The sequence below is a fragment of the Polypterus senegalus genome, chromosome 7, assembly GCF_016835505.1.
Source record: "Polypterus senegalus isolate Bchr_013 chromosome 7, ASM1683550v1, whole genome shotgun sequence".
NCBI classification, from domain to species: domain Eukaryota; kingdom Metazoa; phylum Chordata; class Cladistia; order Polypteriformes; family Polypteridae; genus Polypterus; species Polypterus senegalus.
The window spans coordinates 142,706,552-142,728,060 of NC_053160.1; the positions used below are offsets into that span (position 1 = coordinate 142,706,552).

Consider the following 21,509-nt stretch of genomic DNA (forward strand, 5'->3'; position numbering starts at 1 on the left):
AAAGGCAACATAACTTCAGAAGAATAATTGCAGAGGGGATGACTTCTCTTATCCAGAGAGCTGATCATTTTGTGTAAACCAATTTTAATCAGAGTCCTGTGTTTTGACAAAACACAATGACAATTTTTATCTGATTTTACTTTTGATGGCCTGCTGTATACAGCCAGATTTAGTTCAGCATAAGGAACTTAATCCATCTGTAGTTAATTTAGGTCAATGTCACTTTCTTTCCCTTTCTTCTTCTGGTTTTCCTTTTCCACATTACTTAAAGTAAACTTTATTTGCATTAACTTTATTTGAGAAATTTCAAAAAAAGCAAAAACAAAACCACAATGATTTAGTAACAGAGGACTCACTAATTCACATACTAATGACTTGGTTTGAAATTTTATTGGCATAAATCATGCATATAACAGAAATGTAAAACATAACACATCTTATAATAGGAGCAGCAGGTGATCCAAGGTCTGCTCCCTGAAGTCGCAGTGGCAGCCAAATAGCTAAGCTCTTAATGCAGACCCAGACGATGCCATTTCAGTTAAAGGTGAGGAGCATCTCTTGGAAATCTGAAGAAATAGATGTGCCCTCTGACTTCTAATTTTGATGTTCTCTCTCCCTCTGTTGACAATGGTCCTACCATTTAATGGTATCAGGTAAGGAATCATACTCTGATGTTTTTCTGGATAAAAGTGCCTAGAAATCCACATAAAAACACCAATGAGTTTGGTGTCCCTAACCAGGAGCACCGCTCACACTACCAACCTAAAGCCATCACTGGACAGCATTTACTTTTCATCCTGGTGTCAGCACTGCATTCTGGACACACAATACCCAATTACTTCATTCTCTTGTGAGCAGATGATTTAAACAGTGTGCATGATAATTTTCAGCTTTAGTTACTGCAGAAGTACAATATGTTGGTATTTTGTTTTATCTAACCTACTGAGGCTTTTACCATAGTCAGTAGAAGCATTGCACATACTGTACAGTTAATAAAATCAAAAATGTGAAAATAGTACTTTGAGAATTTGTACTCAATTTGTAACAATGGCATTAGTTAAATAATGGATTAAATAACCTGGAACAGCACAGAGAAAATTCAGAAAATCTGAAAAAAAAACAAGTTAAAACAACACAAAATTATCCAAATTATCCTAATGTAACATACATACAGAAAATGTTTGATACGTTCTTAATACAAATGTACCAAACTTAAGATTTTTGGTTTCGACACTGACCCCAAAATGTAGATGCTCTTAAATAACAGCTTGCTTGAGTAGGCTAGGGGTCCAATTAATGCCACAACATTCACATTTGGTCCCCAGGACTGAGTTTGAGCACCACTGACCTCAAGTAAAAACACTAATCAGAATTACAGCAGTTTATTTAGTGGCAGATGCGATATACTTTACAATTGATCCATCCATCAATTTACTAAACCCACTTAATCCAATTCTAGGCTCATGGGCAGCCTCAGAGACACAAGACAGGGACCAGCTCTGTGCATATTGCCAAAAATTTACAATTTAGCTATCTTAAAAATTATGTTTGCACATACTTTAAATGAATATGCATGCAAATTATATTCAATCTGATGCTTACATTCCAAAACAAAGCACAAGACAGCCAACTCCCAAATAAAAATTGTTATATACGCAATAACTGTTGAACACTGACAGTATCCAAAGCCTTGGAGGCTGCCAATATAAACTAAAAAGCCTTGGAAGTAAAATATATTATCCTTGAACTCTTTTGCAGTTGTTTTTCACAGGATGCCATTATTCAGTGACCAGCAGTGCAGTCATAATGTTTTGATATTGTTTTTTCCTGACATTTTATCCTCTATTAGCAATGCAATAGAAGAACCATTAAAAAAACATTCTTCAGTCTTTTACAGAAAGAACTGAAATAATCAGCTTCTAAATTCCAAGCATCACATGGCTATGTTCTATTAAACTTTGGAATATAATTGCTTTACTATGTAAAAATTCTATTACTATTATACATTTTAGCACTATAAATAGTATATATAGGACAGCATAGTTGCACACTGTGCCACTCTGTGGAGTTACCAAGTTCTCCCCATGCGGGTTTTTGACGACTATTCCAGGTTCCTTCAATATCCCAAGGATAAGCAGATGAGCTGATGTGTCAAAACTGGCCTGGTATAAGTGAATTTGGATGTGTTTGAGTGTGCGCAAGAGTTTATAAGAGCCACTTTCACTTGCCTTCACAGTCATTGCCAAAATGCCAAAGTGCAAGCGGTCAGAGTCACAGCCCACAGAAACAAGCAAAGCAAAGTAACAAGTGGGGTCACCCACAATAATATAAATAATCACAAGCAATTAATATACATCTGTACTGTCACCAAAGCAATTACGAAACTCCATTTCAAAAGCTGTGTCACCTTAAATGGCAAAAAATCCTTTATAGTTCATCTTCCATACAAATACTGAAGATCAGAATGCTTTATAGATTTAGAAATACATGCAAAAACTTTGGAATAAAAAATGGACAGATAAAAAAAGAAAAATAACTGAAGAATTTAAATTGAAGAAAATGAAAATAATACAATTAAGTACTATATTGTGTTCTAAACAAATAATACTAAAGGAAAAAAGGACAAAAAGGAAGGAATTAATATATGCAGTATGAAAAAAATTGCAAAAAGGGCAAGGAAGAAAAAAACAGTATAAAATGATTGAACACAAAGAATATGTACAGTAAATAAATAATGTTCTTCCTTACAATTATGATGTGTCACTACGTTCTTTACATTCAGAGCCCTGGAAGACGTGTCTGAGTACAGCAGACTGCTGGCGCCATAGTCAGTTCAGACACCATGAATTCATTTCACCTTCACCTCACACACACCAAATTGAGCGAATGAAGCTGGTAACAGTACATGAATTTCAAAATCACACCTTTTCTCACTATCTATTTCTGATGATCACCTATACATTATAATAATATAATACTTACAGTTTATTAGTTTTCAATTTGCCCATTTCTCTGTTAAATTATTGCCATTAGTTTTACCAAGTTAATTCCACTTAACAATGGATGTATTACTGTTGATATTGCCTGGACTAATAATTTTTGTTCTGCTGCTGATGGCAAAATGAAATCGAATAAAATTGAACTAAGGCCCATACCTACATTCAAATGAAGATAACTGTTAAAATGGAACAGTTACTTGTGCAACAAAACCCCTTGTATTTGGGACAAAGGTATTCGGTGACCTCGCATGCAGAGGTGTCAAGATCTGAAGGCTGAGAAGTGCTGAATTAGTTACAAAAATTCCTGCATTATATAGCACTACATGGTATGGTTCACTTTAGTGTATTATTACTACACTGCAATCAAAGACACATTTTCAACAAGCAAAATAAAGGGATTCCATAGAACAATTCTTCATTTCTACTTATGTTAAGCCTTTATACATCAAATCCAGAGGCATAAAATGTTTTATTTTTTATTTCCCTGTAAATAATGGAAGATTTTTATGTGGATAAAAAGCTAGCAATGCTGTTAGTACCTGATCTCAAATGTCAAAGCTATTAAAACGTGCATATTTCTATTCCTTTGTGTTATAATGCACTCTGCCAAGGTCAACAAGCAAATGTGTTCAATGTTGTATTTTAATGTCACGAGAATATGAACAAAGTACAACGCGGCACTGCCAAGATATTTAAATATCCATTCACATTTTTATATATGATACAGAAAGAAATGAAAAAGACTGTCACCTTTTGTGAAAGCTTCTGAAACAGTGAGTCTAACAATATTCCAGTCCAAACAGCTTTAGTGGATCTGACAGAAACAACAGCATAGGCTACTTTAGTTCAGCTTTCACATTTTAACACAATGGAGAGAATTGAAGAGAAATGGAAGAACAAAATGATTTGATACTCTCTTTTACTAATAAAAAATAGTTCACACAAGTTTCCTGATAATTTATTAAAATATTCAGTAATGTGCAACTTTTAATAGCACATGGGTTATGTTTGTAAATCAAAAAAACAGAGGAAGTACACATACTGTAAATGTTCATTTTACTGCATAGCATTGTAATGAAAACTTTTACAGTAGCTATAAAACTTACACAGATATTTTAGGCATTTTTATTTGACATTTTATTTATTGATCAATGCCATGGCTCAAGATGCAAATATTATTGACTGGTACTAGCTGTAATAATTTCACAATACTCGCTTCCAGTGATGCATTGTAAGGCAATATAAGACAAATAAAATTAAACTGCAAATATGTTAGAATATCTACAATGAAATGAACACTCAAAATATTTTAAGTAAATACCCTGGAGACTGACTTCATTATAATTCTAAAACTAATATACTAAATCAGTACAATGCAAAACAGTTTTGAGGTCCACTGTGCTACTGATATAAAAAAAATGCCAAATCACATTCAGTAAATTCATACATGACAATTATGGGATTTAAGTAGCCAAATACTGCAGGCCATTACTTTAAAGTATTTTATCATTTACTAAAGATACTTGAATATAACATGCCTATATAAAAGGAGTGGAGGGCATTTCTAAAATGTTGGCTACAATGAAATATTTTACTTAAATGTCTAAGCAAATTTTAGGAGTTTTAACATAACATATAAAAACAATGAGGAGAGTCCATAAATCCATATATTTGGTAAAGTACAGCCTGCTTATTCCACTTCAGGCTAACAGGGAACTGGGGCCTATCCTGAAAGAAGTGATAAGCGAACCCCTTGACGTTTGCTTCGCCTCAAGTTCGGTGAAATCATAGAAATATTCAGGGACTTCACCAAACACAGAGATATGCATTGAAGTCAATAGGAAAGGAGAAACTCAGCAAGTTTTGTGTGAATTATAATGGTGCAAAGAGCTTTTAAATGTCCCAGAGGGTTAAGGAGGTGTCTGACATTTATGGTGGACCAATTGTTGTGGCCCAAAAAAGTGACTCGAGCTGTAAGGCAGCAGTACTAACTACTGTGCCAGGATGACTGAAACAAAAAAGACACAGATGAAGCAACAACCACAAATAAAAATAACACATACAGCCACAAACTAGCAATAAGAAAAAAAAAATCATTGCACTCACAATGTTTTGATCTTCAGAGCACTGATTGTCTGAGCCATGCAGCATTTGTTTGAAGTCACACTTCATCCAGTAGGTGCAATTAGCCACGTAGCTAACTATGCAGATGCTTTGCTCTTATTTCTTCCATCAAGAAGAAAGAAGTGCCTTGTAAGTAGTATTAGATCTTTCCTTTATTATTATTTAACTGGGTACTGTGTGTTTTCGGACTTGGAGGGGAGCTCCTTTAAGGGTTGTTTTGATTCGTCACTGCGTCACGTAGCTAATTATGTATGCATTCTATTGGTGTGTACAATTAGCCACATGGTTCACTGGCAATTGAGTGAGCATAAAGAGATCATCGTTATATTCAGCAGCAGTACTCATAATATTCTTATTATGGTCAGCTAATGTATCCTTCAAATGAAAGTGTTACAAGTTTTGTTTTCTTTTTATTAATGCATGCTGGATACAAATCTTGCTAGGGATACTGATAGTGACATCATGCATGTACGACACAGATCAGGCAGTATGTGAACTATGAGGTGGAGTACACTTACGGTGTGAAAGTTCTGAACATGGCTGCTACAGCTCTGTGATGTAACTCTGGATTTGCAAATCATCTTAGGAAGCTGGGAAAAATGTTTGTCAAAGCTGGACACAAAGAAAATTTGTAGGCAAATATTCAGAAAACAAGCTTACTGGTAAACATATTCACTGTGAATATGAATTGGTGGATTTTGATGATCAGTGCTACCTGGCAGTATCCTATGTAAGGCAGGAATCATTGCACAGCTCACACAAAAGCAGACACATTCCCAATTTTGAGCCACACAGAAACTTTTGGGATACCACATAACAAAAATACCAGACACTATTCCACACTAACACAGGGAGAAACTCCACACAGACACCTGTGAGTGTTATCAGCCAATCATACGGCATCAACTCAATATATTTAGGCCTGTACACATTGTCAAGACGATCTGCTGAAATTCAAACTGAGCATCAAAATGGGGAAGAAAGATGATTTGAGTGACTTTGAACATGGCTTGGTTGTTAGTGCCAGACCGGCCGGTCTGAGTATTTCACGCAAAACCATCTATAGGGTTTAGAGAGAATGGTCTGAAAAAGGGAAAATACCCTGTGAGTGGCAGTTCTCTGGGCAAAAATGTGTTGTTGATGCCAGAGGTCAGAGGAGAGTGGCCACAATGTTCCACACTGATAGAAAGGAAGCAGTAACTCAAATAACTACTTGCTACTACTGAGGTATGCAGAAGAACATAAGTAAACTTTTTTCACGTTGTCATTATGGGGTGTTGTGTGTAGAATTCTAAGGAAAAAATGAATTTAATCCATTTTGGAATAAGGCTGTAACATAACAAAATGTGGAAAAAGTGATGCGCTGTGAATACTTTCCGGATGCACTGTATATAGTAATGTGTTGGTCACGGACTTGCACAAGAGAGTTGAAGGTGAGACCAGATTTAAAAAAAAAAATATCAATTTTTCTAAAAAAAAATGATCATCTGAAATTTTTCCAAACAGGAGCTGTCTTTTTAGTACTCACAAAAGCCCAAAGCACGTATGCAGTGATGCAGTTGCTCCCTTCTCAGATTAAAAGAGTAAATGGCAAGACTGAGAAAACAGAAAGTGAACACATGTCCAGGTCAGTGGCTGGTTTTAAATGTTCCCTGCATCAACTAGCGGGTGACCTAAATGAATAGATTGAACATTTAAAAATAAAAATGTTTTTAATTACTGACATCCTAATTTAACTCCAGATTGATGTGTCTTCTTAATGGAGTTTGTATGTCATTTTTACTTGTTCACAAGCCAAAGATGCACAATAAGACTGGCAAGACTTGGGTGAGTAGCTCCTAGGCCTGTGCCCACGCCATCAGAGTAGGCTTTAGGTTCCCAGAGATATATACGAGGTATGTCTATTAAATAGTGAGACTGTGATTCCACCTAGTAAACAAAGCAGTCAGAACCGGTTATAACTGCATGCGTGGTGACCTTGAACATATCTGAACCTGCATGACAAGCAGCATCACTCTATGACGTTCAGTTGATCGTGAATCGCCATTTAGTTTGGTTGTGTTTTCTGTAGTGTGCCGAAAAAATGATAAGTTTAAAAGTTGAACAACATGTCAATTTCAAATTTTTAGTAAAATTATGCAAAACACCAACAGAATGTTTTCAAATGTTTACTACAGCTTATGGGAATGACTGCCTGTGTCATGCACATGTGTTTGAGTGGCACAAAAGATTCAGTGAGGGACGTGAGAATATCAAAGATGATGAACGCCCTGGACCAAGAATGGAAAAAGCTCGTCAAAGCAAGTCAAAATTCAAAGCCATGCTCATTGTGTTTTTCAATATCAAGGGTGTAATTCTGGAAGAATTGGTTCCAGAAGGCACAACAGTTAACCAGCATTATTATAAGGAAGTTTTGATAAAGCTGAGAGAAAAAGTCAGAAAAAAGCGGCTGCAACTGTTGGAAAATGGTTTCATTCTTCACCAGGACAATGCGCCTGCTCAGACAGCACTTTCTGTAAAGCAGTTTTTGACCGACAAGCACATTACAACACTACTACCAGGAAAAGCACAGATGTTTTAATTTTCACTTTTGGGTGGCAGAGATGCATAGTAAAGCATGCTAAATAATACATTAACAGAACTAGAAGGAACACTCAGATCATTACTGTAAACTTTCATATGTTATCCTGTGGCATATAGTTTAGCCCCTCTGCTTGTATAAGCCCCCTCTCTATCCTTCATTCATCTGACTTACAGTATCGTGTTCATTCTCTTTTTGCCCACTGTGAATTTGTTTGCTATGGGTTGGCTGCCTTGACAAATCTTCCTAATCTCTGAACAACTTCCATATCCTCCACCTTCATATTCATCCTCACATAGTCTCCCCATCACTGCCTCTGTTCTCCTTTGACCTTTTTTGTGTGAAAGGCCTTCTTTAAATCCTCTTAATCATCTCCTCCTCATTTCCCCTTACCAAATACCCATACTTTCTCAATCTATCTTCTCTAATTTTCTCACTGATCTTTACCACTCCTGTCCTCCTAACCTCTTCATTCCTCAGTCTTTCAATCAGTGACGCATCCAAAGCCCACTTCAGCATTTTCAATGCAGTTCTTTCATTTCTCTATTTCCTTATTTTTCTTTCCTTTTTTCCCTTCTTTCCTTTGTCTTTGCACAATACATCAACGTGATGTTATTACCCTTAAATGGCTTTTTAACTTTTATCACAAAACTCTGGACATCTCCTGTCATTTCTTCCAAGCTATCTTTATTTTCTTACCTAATTCCACTTTACAGTGCCCCCCCTTGAGTTATAAATGATCTCAAGTGTTTAAACTTCTCCATCTTCTGAAGATCTAAGCCTGCTCTATCTTGTATTTACAGTTTCTCACCTCTCCTCCAGCTACTGTACTGATATCTACGATTTTCCAGCATTTACATTAATTTCTCACTCTTCTAAGGCTCCTTGCCACTTAGTTACCCTTCTCTGAATTCTTCCTGTGGCTCTGCCATGACTGGAAGGTCATCATTGTTTAATATTTTCCAGCATTCACCGCCCAGTACCCATACTAAGCACATTTCAAAAACAACAAAAAGGAAAGGGCTAAGAGCAGGACTCTGATGAAGACCTACTGACACTTTGAACACTTCTGTGTTTCTATACGCAGTTCTCACTGCTTTTTGAACCAGCATACATCATATCTACCATTCTCTCCAGATTTTCAGGAGCTTATCATCCATCTGACTATTATACCACCCTAACCATCTGGGTTACATCCATTCTCATATGATTAGAGTCTAACACTTTATCTTGCTAGTTACACAAACAAACAATAATCTACTACAACTATGAAAACAAAAGAATTATCATTTCTGTTGCTATTTCACCCCTCTCTTCAGCTCTCATATTTGGCATCCCTTGAAGTGTCACTGTAGTGTTTGCACCTTTCGGATGATTCACAACATATAAGGATTGTCAAAGATTAATCTTCACAATCCTCATCATGGCCTGTTGGAAAACTGAAAGCTTGCTAAATTCACATTTTATTTAATGTCATTTGATATCAAAGTATGCACACTTTTTGTGTAATACTGCTTTTATTTCATATAGATGGAATTTCTGGGATTTCTAAGTAATAACTGGTCGTTGTTTCAAAGTTTTATCTTTTGGAACATACATTAGGATTGCTCTTTTATTAGTATGAAAAGACAAACATGAAAATTCTCCAATCTCTTTTAAAATCCTCTGTGGAGAATGGGAGTTTAGCTTATAAGCAACAAGCATATGGTAAGATGGTACCCCAGTCCACCAAAACTCTACTGACACAAAGTGTGCCAATTTAAAGTCACTTATAAAATTTACAGTGTTTCACTGATCTATGGGAAGAAACCAAAGCTCATATGAACTTAGCAGATGAAAATTTCACACAGAGTGCTCCTACAAAAAATATCAGTCCAACCATTTTCTGGATCTGCTTGTTCTAATTCATAGTTTAGGAGTGTCAGTGGTTTCTCCTGCATCACTAGACTAGGAAGAGCCATCATGTTGACAGGATAGGACACCAGCCCATTGCAGGACATGCTTATGCACACATCCCCACTTACTCATGGCTGCCAATCAACCAAGGGGCACAGCACTGGGTAACCACACAGACACAGGGAAACATACAAATCCCACACAGACATTGCCAAAAGGCAGGGATTGAACCCGTGGGAGAGTTGAGACTGCAGCAGGACTAACCACTGAATCACAGTGCCACCTTTAGGAAATCAGGTTAGTATAAAAAACAAAAAAAAAAAACAGTGATGGGACAATTAAATTAGGAAGAAAGTCCTCATTTACTGTAGCAAACAAACTGTATGCAGAACTGAAAAAGGAACAGGCTAACAACAGCTGCACAACTAGCAGAAAAAAATTAATTGACATAATTATGATCACTTTTAACAATTTATAATTCATAAGATATGAGTATAATTTAAAGCATTAGAATGCTACATACTACTCCAAAGTATAGATCTACAGATAGAGAAGATATCTTTTTCTGTTTTAAACAAAAGCATAACCTGAACTGTCTGGAAACTAATTTTCCACATGAAAAACCTTTTATCTAGAAGCACATGTCATTTGATTCCTTCCATCTTGTTTAAAACTTAGCTATAGTAACATTCACCATCTTAAAACACCTTGTATGAAATCATTAGCATGGCAAATGAGACAATGGAGCAAATGAACTTCATTTTGCATTATATCATCTGGACACTTGAAGCAGAGAAGAGCAAAGGGATATCGCAGCTGAAGCGTTCGCTTCTATGTGATGGCGAGAGAGAGTAATTTTACTGCTGCTTATATCAATCATGTAAAGAAAATTAATTTGTGAAAACAGCACAAAATAATTAATGTAGGAAAATATGCCATCAGGTTTGAAAATGCTGCTGTCAAGTAGGGTTAATGTAAGTGTGAGAATATTGGTTTTGAATGCTGCAGTGCAGATGTAAAATAATTTGCAATGTAAAGTATTGTGGCTTACTGAAAGGAGTGCCCCAAAAATAACACTAAGCATTTTTTTTACTTCATTTTCTACGAGTTCTGCAAAATTTCTTCAAGAAATGAAAGAAAGAAAAAATTGATATATATATAGGCACATGTTTTCAAAAAAATCACACATAATGTATTGAATTCCTGTGGTAATTTATCTTAAAATTTTAGTCATCAGAGTAAACCAAGCCAGTAAAAAACAACATATCATAAATTCTTTAAAAACATCAACATTCTAGTTGTGAATTACAAACTATATGTTTCACGTGTGATTTAACTAAGTTGCAGTAAAATGTTTTTATATGATTAGTCCAGATAGACAATCTAATCAACTACAATATTGTAATTTGGTAAAGTAATGTGATCCATTAATATGAAATTCTGGTAACACTTTAGGTACCACAAAAATGCATCAATTTTGCATATACTGTTATGTAACAAGACCTTCACATGGGCTTTGTTTGATCTTACTTAATTTTACAAAGCATCAGTAAAATAGTTATTCACCTTTGTGCAGTATGGCATATTAACATGAGAGTAAAATTAATTGTGAATATGAAAGATTCACAGGTCTTATACTAAAATACAAAATATCAAGAGAAACATGTCTCAGTTAAGCCATCTCTCCTAAGTGAAGGTCATACTGCAGAGAAAAATATACACATAACTTATGCTATGTGTTATTAAGACCAAAAATTGTTTGTTACTGTCTTGTTACATAATAGTAAATCTGTTGGACATGTGCTTTTTTCAGCACCTGAAGTGTTACGGAAATTCTGAAAACATTACAACTGTTAATATGACTAGAAAACTTAATCCATGTTTTTATAATGTAATCTCAAAAATTAGGATGACTCTATGGAATAGTGCTGCAGCGCCCGTTTCTGTTTTACTCTCAATGCTCTCCACAGCTTTACAGTCAATTTAAACGGATTCACTGAATGCATAAGTCAACTGATGAATGTGCATTAAAAAAATCTATCTATTATTCTTTGTATTGTTAATTAGAAACAAGCAAATGCATTAAAATGTTGGGGTCTCAGGGAAACCCCTATTTAATAGCAATAAGGCAAAGTTGAAATGTGAGCACAGACTGCCACATTAGTGTCATACGTTGGAGAGTTCTGTTTTGAAGGAAAAGGGCCTGTCAAATGACAGCTTACTTCTGGTTGCCATTTTCTTTTTATTCTGTTTAACTGGAAGGGCCGATGTCACCTGAAAGTGACATCACCAGGGCTCAGTGACAGCTAGATTTTCCATATTGGGAAAGGAATGGGGGATGTGTTAGTGACTGCCTCCATTTCCAGCCCTGTTCTCCCAAACGATCCCAGTACCATAATAGCACTCACGAAACTATTATATATTGTCTTGCATGCACTTCAGAGGGTAACCATATAGACTGATTTAAGGTATGTAATACCACCTCTAGATGAGAGGGGGCACTGCTGCTAACCATGTCCCTTTTTTCATTTTGGGACTTACAATTCACAATGTTAATATTGTACAGCTTCAATACTTTTTTTGGGGGGGGAAGGGAAGTTTTGTGTGTCAGTTGTCCACCTGATACTGTTTTCCATGCACTTACAAATAAAAAAACCCTTTTGATTTACAATACCATCTTTTTGTGTCTGTTCCTCGCTGTCTAACACCTCTCAATTCTGATTCCGATAAGTCCCAGACTACAAGACACTCAGTGTGTAATCTGGTGCCATCTTTTTAAGCACACATGGGGTGTCACAGGGAGATTTAATTTTGTTTTTTATATATATATATATATATATATATATATATATATATATATATATATATATATATATATATATATATATATATATATCTACCACAGAGCACAGTATATATATACTGTATATGAGGAGCCACGGCCATTACCCAGCCGGGATGCTAGCTGGATGGAAAAACCGGGGGAGAGAGTATCCACAGGGTACTACCTTCCCCCCGAGACGCTAGAAGATGGCACATGGATTCCCACAGGGCATGCTTTGACTTAGAGTTTGGTGCAGCACCTGCTGGGTTCTGTGGGGGCCACCAGGGGGAGTTGCAAAGCTCTACAGTGGACTTCCACCATACCTGGGAGTGATTCCATGTAATGCTGATGGGCCACCTGGAGCACTCCCAGGTCCTACTGAAAAGGAGCCGACTCAGTCCATTTGCAGTGCTGTGCTCTGGGGAATGAGGAAAAAGCGCTTCCTCAGCTCTGAAATAAAGTTTGTTGTGAGCTGCACTTGTGTATCTGCCTGTCTGTGTTGGGTGGAGATATATATACTGTATACCTGGGGTGCACAGCCACCCTAACCCAACACAGACAGTATATACATATTGCAGTATATATTTGTACACACACACACAAACACACACACGCACGCACATACAATGCATGCTGAGTCCAGAGTCATTGCAGAGGCACCAGCTACTTGCAAAGAATTGCCAGGGGCAGGGAGCTGTTGACCTTTCCCACTGGCCTAATATTTGGAAGGTACTAGTGGTATAGTTATGTAAACCACCACTGGCTTTTAGTTGTCAGAATAACTTAATACTTCCCTATAAACTACAAAACTTTTTCTGACTTTCCATTATTCTTCCTCCAAACAGTGTATGAATAAATGCAAAAGCCATAATCTTTTATGTAAAACCACCAACAGAAACAATCACGCTACATACTATCGCCTAATCACAGTAAATTAATACATGAAGATGATAATATTGAAATAACAAATGACCGGTGTACAAAGTAAGCAGCTGAATACACCATGCTGTTTTTGTCTCTTAAATAAACTGAAGTAGAAAATTAAATGTTATTGCAAATGACTAATCAATCATTCTCAACAAAATTCCTGTTTCAGGCTGAGAAAGAATAGAGGTTTTATTTTGGATAAACTATCACTCGTTTCAGAATTTACTGTTGTGGTGTGACTACTGTTGACTGACTGTTTTGAGCTGTGCACGTTGCTGGAAGCAGTTAGGTTGAGTTATTGGGAATTCCTTTTATCACACTGACTTTCAATTCACGTACATGGATGATTCATTCACTCGTGTTAGGCTCACTCTACATGAAAAAAAACACTGAGACATGTAACATGAATAGTGCACACCAAGTGTTGGTATGCTAACAGGGAGAACATACTGTATGTAGGATCTAATTGACATGGAGGTAACGGACACACTGAGATTACCCACCCAGTAAAATATATATGTGTATAATCTGTCACATGCGGGCACTTAGGGACAGAATAGGGACAGGCTCTGGTGTCAGTAATTCTCCACCACTCCAGGGGTTGGCACTCATCTGCAGCCTGAAAGATTGATTTTCTACTGCTGATGTCACTTTCGGTGACTGTCTACCTGGACCTGCCTTTTCCTGTTGGAAACAGTCATAACTCGACGAATCTACATCTTTAGCAGTCATATCCAAACTCCTGTCTGAAAAAAAAACGCAACACAACACTTTAACCTGTGTTTTATTTCTTTTTTTGACGCTTTATTTATACAGGGTTTACTATGGGTGCCTCAAAACTTCCCACTGTCTTTGCAGCCAGTCAGGGTAAAGTAAGTTTTAGCACAATCAGACAAGCCATTTGTATCTGATAGATAGCAGGCTGGCACTGTACCAAATAGTCCGACTTTAAATGTTATCCAAGAAAATTAAGGTTATTTGCATTTTTTACATTCGTGACTGTTGTGCCCCAGACCTTGCTGTTCGATATGAACTTAAAATTTAAATAGGGCAAGCAAATGTGACAGTTCAATATGCCCTGACAGACAAAAGTCATTAGCATTGGCAACTCCTTGATCTAAAATTAAATTTTACGCTGAAAACACACAAATATGAATACAAACAAGCAGTCTAGCTGCCAGCCTATAATGACAATTAAATAGTTAAGATAGACTTATATCTGAGACAGAACAATGACCACTGCTCCATTATCAAATATACGGATGACACCATGCTCATAGGATGCATATCTGGGAAGGATGAAAACAACTGTCTAAATCAAATGAACTGTATGGTAAACTGGCGCAATAAGAACTCTGAATGCAAAATAGACCAAAGAAATGATATTTGATTTCAAGAGACAGAAATATGTATGCTCACTCATTGTTGTTAACTTAGATAACAATCTTAGCTAGAATGCAAATACAAAAAAAATTATTCTCTAAATGCAATCAGCGTTTATTTCACCTCCGTAAACTCAAACTATTTAAGGTAGATAACAACCTCATGTTGTCCTTTTATCGCAGTATCATCCAGTCTGTTATCACTTTCAGTTTCATTGCCTGGTTTAGTGGTCTAACAAACCAAAGTTTAAAAAAGCTCCAGCAGATTACCAAGCATGCAGCTAAAGTTACTGGGACTAATGTAGGTGATCTGGCAAGTTTGTGTCAGAGGACAATGTTAAAGAAACTGGAAATCAGCTCAACTGATGACAGACATCCATTACATGTTGAATTTAACTTCAGTAAATCAGAAAAGGATAGTCGCTTTGAAAACCCACACAAATCGCTCTAGAAATTTCTTTCTTCCTAGTTCCATACAACTTTTTAATAAGGAATATCAGAGAAAATTATTAAGGTTTGACATGTATCCTGTAACAATTTTTGTGTAAAAATGCAGAATTAAACTGCCCTACCTTAACCTGTCTTGTCTCTATTAGTTTTGTTTTATTTTTTCTGTCTTATTATTAAATACAACTGAGAAGGCAAATTTCCTGCTTTCTTGTGTATACATGACTAAATAAAGCAACCTTGACGATAGACATACACAGATCCAGAAGTGGAGCTAAGAAAAAGAATTGTTTTCAAAATGTGTGTTATTAAATGTGCAAATTTTTTCAGTCATACACAAGAATCACCTCCTATTGTGTCTTCGTACTTCAGTATAACTTGCTGCTACTGTAGATGTCAGCCCTGGATCATGTAAACATTACAATTCACTATGAAGCAAAGTGTGTTTGAGAAGGACGATATTTCCACAAGATCATTTTGAGTTTTTTAAATTCTTGTTGAGTTTATTGTGTAACAGAGGTGTGTCTGTGTCACCCTTAAATAAAGACAAAGATTCCATACTTTGATTGTTGTTTATTAGTATATTTCAATTTAGCTTCTTCATGAGTAGTGTGGGAGTTGAGAAATCCTAAACTTGATTATTAAGATTGAGAGGGTAATTTGAAGACACAAGTTAATTCCAAGGAATAATAATTCCTATTGCTGAGGTCATATATGATCAGTAAACAGTTCAACACGCTGTGCAAGGATGTGTTGTTCCTGTCTTTTTAATCTCAATCTGCTTTGACAATTCTATTTTGTCCCAGGCTAGGTTGCAGAAAGAGAACAATGTTTTACTGGGTTTAAGGTAATGAAGGCATCATGTTTTGTGTGACAAGCCACACAAAGTTTCTTGCGCACAGGCTTCACATACAAATTCAGAGGAGGTTCATTGCTCTGGTGTGTCTTTATATTTTACCTTGCATTCCCCTTCAAACGATGTGCTTCTCTTAACTAACTGGAGCTGCAGCCCTGGTCTGTTGGAGGATACTGTTAGTGTTGGTTTTTCTTATTTTTTGTAAAGCTTAACAAAGACAAAAAAGACAATTCCCTGCTCTTAAATTTTAGTTAAAATTAAAAAAAAATGAAAAAACTATACAAATTTCCCGGATAAAGATGTTTTAATCAGTTGTTTTTATTTGTTGGCTTCTGCTCTCTTACACCAAAGTGTAGTGCACATGTGTCTGGTCAGAATTACAAGATAGTGGTAGCCTTTTAAATAGATTGTAAATCTGCGTATGATGTGATTAGTTTATTTATGATGCTTATATCTTAAGTGATAGCATTTCTATACAGCTAATTGTATATTACACAGTGCTAGAGGAAGATTTCAGTATACAGTCAAAAATATAGCATTAAAGGGACCACCCCGAAATACCACAATCTAACAGTTACCATATTATAATTACAAAACCATTTACAATAAATGTACTGGAAACAGTTTTCAGTGACATGCTAGATGGTTACAATATAATAATAGACATGTGTTTATGTGCATGGATTACAGAATCGATCTAAAGTTTTTATCACAGTTGAAGTTATTCAAGCAGAATCTGAATTTATTTTCTGAGAAACTGTAACACAAGCATTTACAAAAGAGTCGGGCACAACTATAAGGCTAAGGTGAAGGCTAAAGGTACATCATGCTTATTTGTCTAGATAAAAATATACAGCTATAAAAAGCCATTTGTGTTGTTATTAAATGTGCTGATTTTTGCAATCATGCACATGAAACACCTTGTATCGTGACAGTTTAGCCTACGTAGGCTAGGTGTATCAGTGAGTGTGCTCTATCAAAGGACTTGCCTTAAACAACCGCTATTATTGTCCAGTCCTGCTGGAACTGGTCTGTCTCCCTCAGACTCTAAACTCAGATTAAGCAGGGTCAATAAATGGACAGATATATGGATATAACTATCAAAAAACATTGAAAACTTGACATTGCTTAAACCATGGAAGCACTAGGACAACGTTATACATCCAGGGAAATGCCTGATGTCTTAAATCCCAATTAAACATATTTATTCACTTTATTAAGAAGTAAGTGATTGCTCAAGATTCATAGTAAAAAAATATATGAATATGTGAGTATGAAATGCATTAACATGACTAAACCTGAAAGTCTGCTAAATCCACATTTACTGTATATAGTCACGGATAAGTTCTCCCACGGATAAGTAGGGACTTGATTTTACTGTATAATTTCTGGTGTTTTATAATATCGGTCATATAAGTCGAATGTGGAAAACTCAGCTGTTGGTCCAAGAGATTATGATATGCTAATGCCCACCTCAGAGAGTAACCACGGAGCACACTGCCTTTTTTTCCATGTATTGTTCCTATATGACCACACGGTAATACCCAAACTATTCTGAAGCAACGTTTTCACTGTTTTGTGTTTTTTGTATCTCACACCCTAATACACCGTAAGAGCATCCCTTATCGACGATGGAGCATTCGATCAGAAGAAAATACGAAGCTGGTTTTAAATTAAATGTTATTGAAGTAGTAAAAGAAATTAGTAACTACGCTGCTGCAACAAAAAGTGATGCATCTGAGAAACTAATGCAAGATTGGATGAAGCAAGAAAATGTAAAAAAAAAAAAAAATTAAGTGTCGCATTTTTGAACGGGCATATTAGTCGGGGTCTGATTTTCTGATCGATTTTTCGGGTTTCAAGACCCAAGTTATATGCGAGTATATACGGTACTTACTTTGGAGATAGTATTATAGGTAGTGGTTATGTGAAAAAGTTTTCAAAGTATAATACTTAATAAAAAGTTGCCAAGTTTATATACTGTACTAACATTACTTAACTAAAAAAGTTTTACAAATGATCGAATTTTGTTAATTAGTTCTGTAATAATATTTACACACTGTACTCTGTACAGGTGACAATAGTGACCCTATAAACCTCTAAAAAATTTCTTGTCAATAAAATTTATATTTATGATCCTTCTGTTGAATGCTTTTGGATTATTAAAATAATGCTGAAGTACCATTATGGTTGCAATGAGAAGTCAAGCAAGATGACCCCTTTCATTGGCTAACTGAACCGATAATGCTGAGGCAAGATATGGTGAACCTCAATCAAGTCTAAAGATACCTAGTAATAATAAAAATAGTAGTATAATAAAAAATGAGAAGGCACTACAAAAAATTCAGAAATTGCTGTGATTGTTAGTGGCTTCCAGAATAAAAATAATGGCTGGGTGAAAATGAACAATAATTTATATTTTTGATACATACAAAAGTAATAGAATATGTGAAAAACATACAGAACAGGATTGTGTCAAAAAATAAATAAATAAATATGGGGCTTGGCAAATGCCAATCAAGACAGTATTTATATTCTAATGGCACACCATGAAAAAATACATTTGAAAAAAGTATTTGTCCATAGTTGTTTTCCATTTTTGTCCATAATTCTATAAATCTGTCCCTTTAAGTAGAGGTGCCGTGAATGTGTTTTGAACAAAGGTGCATTTTGACCTCTGAATCCTAAATAAATAGTGCAGGTTTCATGCATTTTCTTATTCAAAACATTAAATAATATATATGGACATATAAAAAAAGGAGGACACTAGCTGTTGCGCTGTAATGAAATGTAACTATAACCGCCAAGCACTAAGGTAACAGCAGAATGACGCCTGTTGAGATTAAAAGGCCAGCGACTATTTCTTACAGACTTCCTGTCGAGTTAGTTAGGCAATGCCTGTTTGGTTGAAGGGACAAAGCATTTTGGATGTGAATGCCTGTCAGGCTCGAAGATTTATCGGCAGCATCAGACGGGCTGTCTGGTTACACTTTCAGCATTAAAAGTTCAATTCTTCCATACAACTACACACATTGCAAGTACTGCTGCAGAATGTTTCCAACCACAATCTAATCTAGTGTTCTTTGCAAAAGAAAGCCGCATATCCCCTCTTAAAAGATAGCGTGCCATCTTCGAGAACAGAAAGCCATTACAGTATCTATCATGCCAAAAATATATTTAATTTGTGCACAAAATGTGCTTAGCGGTTTGAAGCAGATAACATTAAAGTGCCCTCAGTACAACAATCAGCAGCTAAATTCTGACACACTAGGACTTTGCAATCCAAATTTCAAGGATGCTGAACACATTACGAGGTATATAAAATGTGCTGTTAAAACAGAGAAGTGTAAAAAGACAAAATGCTGTACTCCACTTGAAACAATTATGCACTAAATAAATGCCTTAAGGCAGATTTAAAGGCACTCCAGGAAATCATGTCTTGTTTAAAAGACTTAAAATCCCATTCCTCTGGGTCTCTTTTCTCAACTACAAATTTTAATGATAGTCATTTATATTTTGGCATATTTAACATGAAAAGGGGGGGACAGGGACTTTTCCTGGTACATTTTGGAGTTTGGGTGCACTCTTTCCCAAGCAATTTATATAAATATGACAAAAACAAGCTTGCTGATCCACAAACATGATATTCATTCTGGTAATTGAGGAAACACATTGAAGAAGACAGGATGGAATCCAGATATGCCAGCATCTGTGTTTATGCCTGTAGTCACATGCTAGGAAGATTGAAATATGGATTTCATTTTAAAAGACACAAACATTTGAAGCCCTTCACAAGTTACTTTTCAGACTAGTGCACCGGCGTGAATCATTGCTGACTCAATAAAAAGTATTAATCTATGCCTCCAGCAAGACCGAGATAATTACCTTACTTGTCCTTCATGTTTACAATTACTTAATTAGTTTACACTGTACTGAAATAAAGGCTGTCATATAATTCTCATTTTAATTTCTGAAACCAACAGCAAAGTCCAAAAGTATTTAACTTCAGCAGGGTCCCATTTAACATATTTAATAGATGCAAAGGCTCACGAGTGCCGATATAAAGAACGATTTACGCTTGCCATGCATTTTTGTCCAATTAATAGATTGCCTATGTGTAACATATTTTGCATGACAAAGGAGCCGAATATTAAAACTGCCATTGGTAATGAAAATGCACTTTGCAAATTAAAAGTGCCGAAACTGAAAATTTTTCAACCTCTTTAGGAAATAAACAGTCCTCAACCAATTAAACTGCATTGTAATAATCCCGTGATTTATTGTGAGTTGTTTAACTTTCAAAACTCGGCTAACCCACATTAAGGTCACAATCCATCATGTCTGGCTTGGAGAGCAGGCGAGTAATGGCTGTTGTATTAGCTGCTTTTGATGATAGTATGAAAGAAGTATTAGCACTTGTCAACAAAACTGCTTACAACATAACATTAGCATGCATGCACCGCTGTACCTATTTATTATTCTGGCAGCTTCACACACATTGTTACAAGCTTATAAAACATTTTGTCGGCGGAAACCAAATGTACACTGTTTGGTTTTCTGATAGAGTGGCAGCGTGAATGTCTTGCTGCCTTAGTTTAGTTTCAGAGCAAACAGAAACATGAATTCTTTACCCTTATTGATACTGAAAGAACTGAATAATTCAAGATCCCGTTCTTCTGTTTGCTTCTATCACAGTTATCAATTACCCATCAGTCTCCTTGTCAAAACAGAACAGATTAATTTGGCTGAAAACAAGACAAATAAATGGATACTATAACTTAGGTAACAGGGTTGCCAGACTGTCAAAGGGAAAGCCAGACAATGACATTTCTTGCCCCAATGGGATATTTGGCTTTAGCAAGTAAATGATTCCTCTTTATCGGCCAAGAATGCACTTAAGCTAAACATAAATTAATCTGCCTATTTTGACTTTTAACATTGCGTTGAACTGTGATAAGGAGGTGGCCAAAATGGCACCTTGTTGAGCTACAAAAATGTCTGCAGGATTAGGCATCCATCTTCTTGTGCTCGTTTGGTTTGTTTAAATTAACAGGAGATCAATAAAACAAAATATTTTAACTCAGAGTTACGGAGTCAAAATCTGTTATGCCAACACATGCATTTAAAGAGTTTACTAAAGTAAACTAAGTAATGCTAAGTATGCTGCAGTTATTGCTACACTTTGGTTATGAGTTTAGAAATACTAAAAGTATCGAACCACAAAATTGTACCACATGTCACATTATAGTAATTCAACAGAAATGGCACAAACAATATTGTTATGGAAGCTAAATGTAGATATTATTTTTATAGACATACCTAATAAAAAAATTTAAAAAAAGTCACATACACTTTTAGGTCATTTTAGGTTTGCAAAGTCTTCTTTATGAAGCATTGTGTACAAAAAAGAAAAGAAATGAAAAGTATACCATTAACTGCAGGCTTCATGATGTTGTTTGATGCACACGCTTAT

At 35.8% G+C, this 21,509-nt stretch overlaps 1 protein-coding gene across 2 annotated transcripts in view; it reads right to left on the reverse strand.

The window, feature by feature from the left end:
• Positions 1 to 389: 389 nt before the first annotated feature.
• Positions 390 to 21,509, reverse strand: part of kiaa0825 (KIAA0825 ortholog) — a 409,330-nt gene continuing 388,210 nt past the window's right edge. For both annotated transcript variants that reach the window (XM_039759351.1, XM_039759352.1), the window contains exon 20: positions 390 to 693. In XM_039759351.1, the coding sequence (XP_039615285.1) occupies positions 501 to 693 (193 nt within the window). In that variant the 3' untranslated portion in view covers positions 390 to 500. The remainder of the gene's footprint in view (positions 694 to 21,509) is intronic.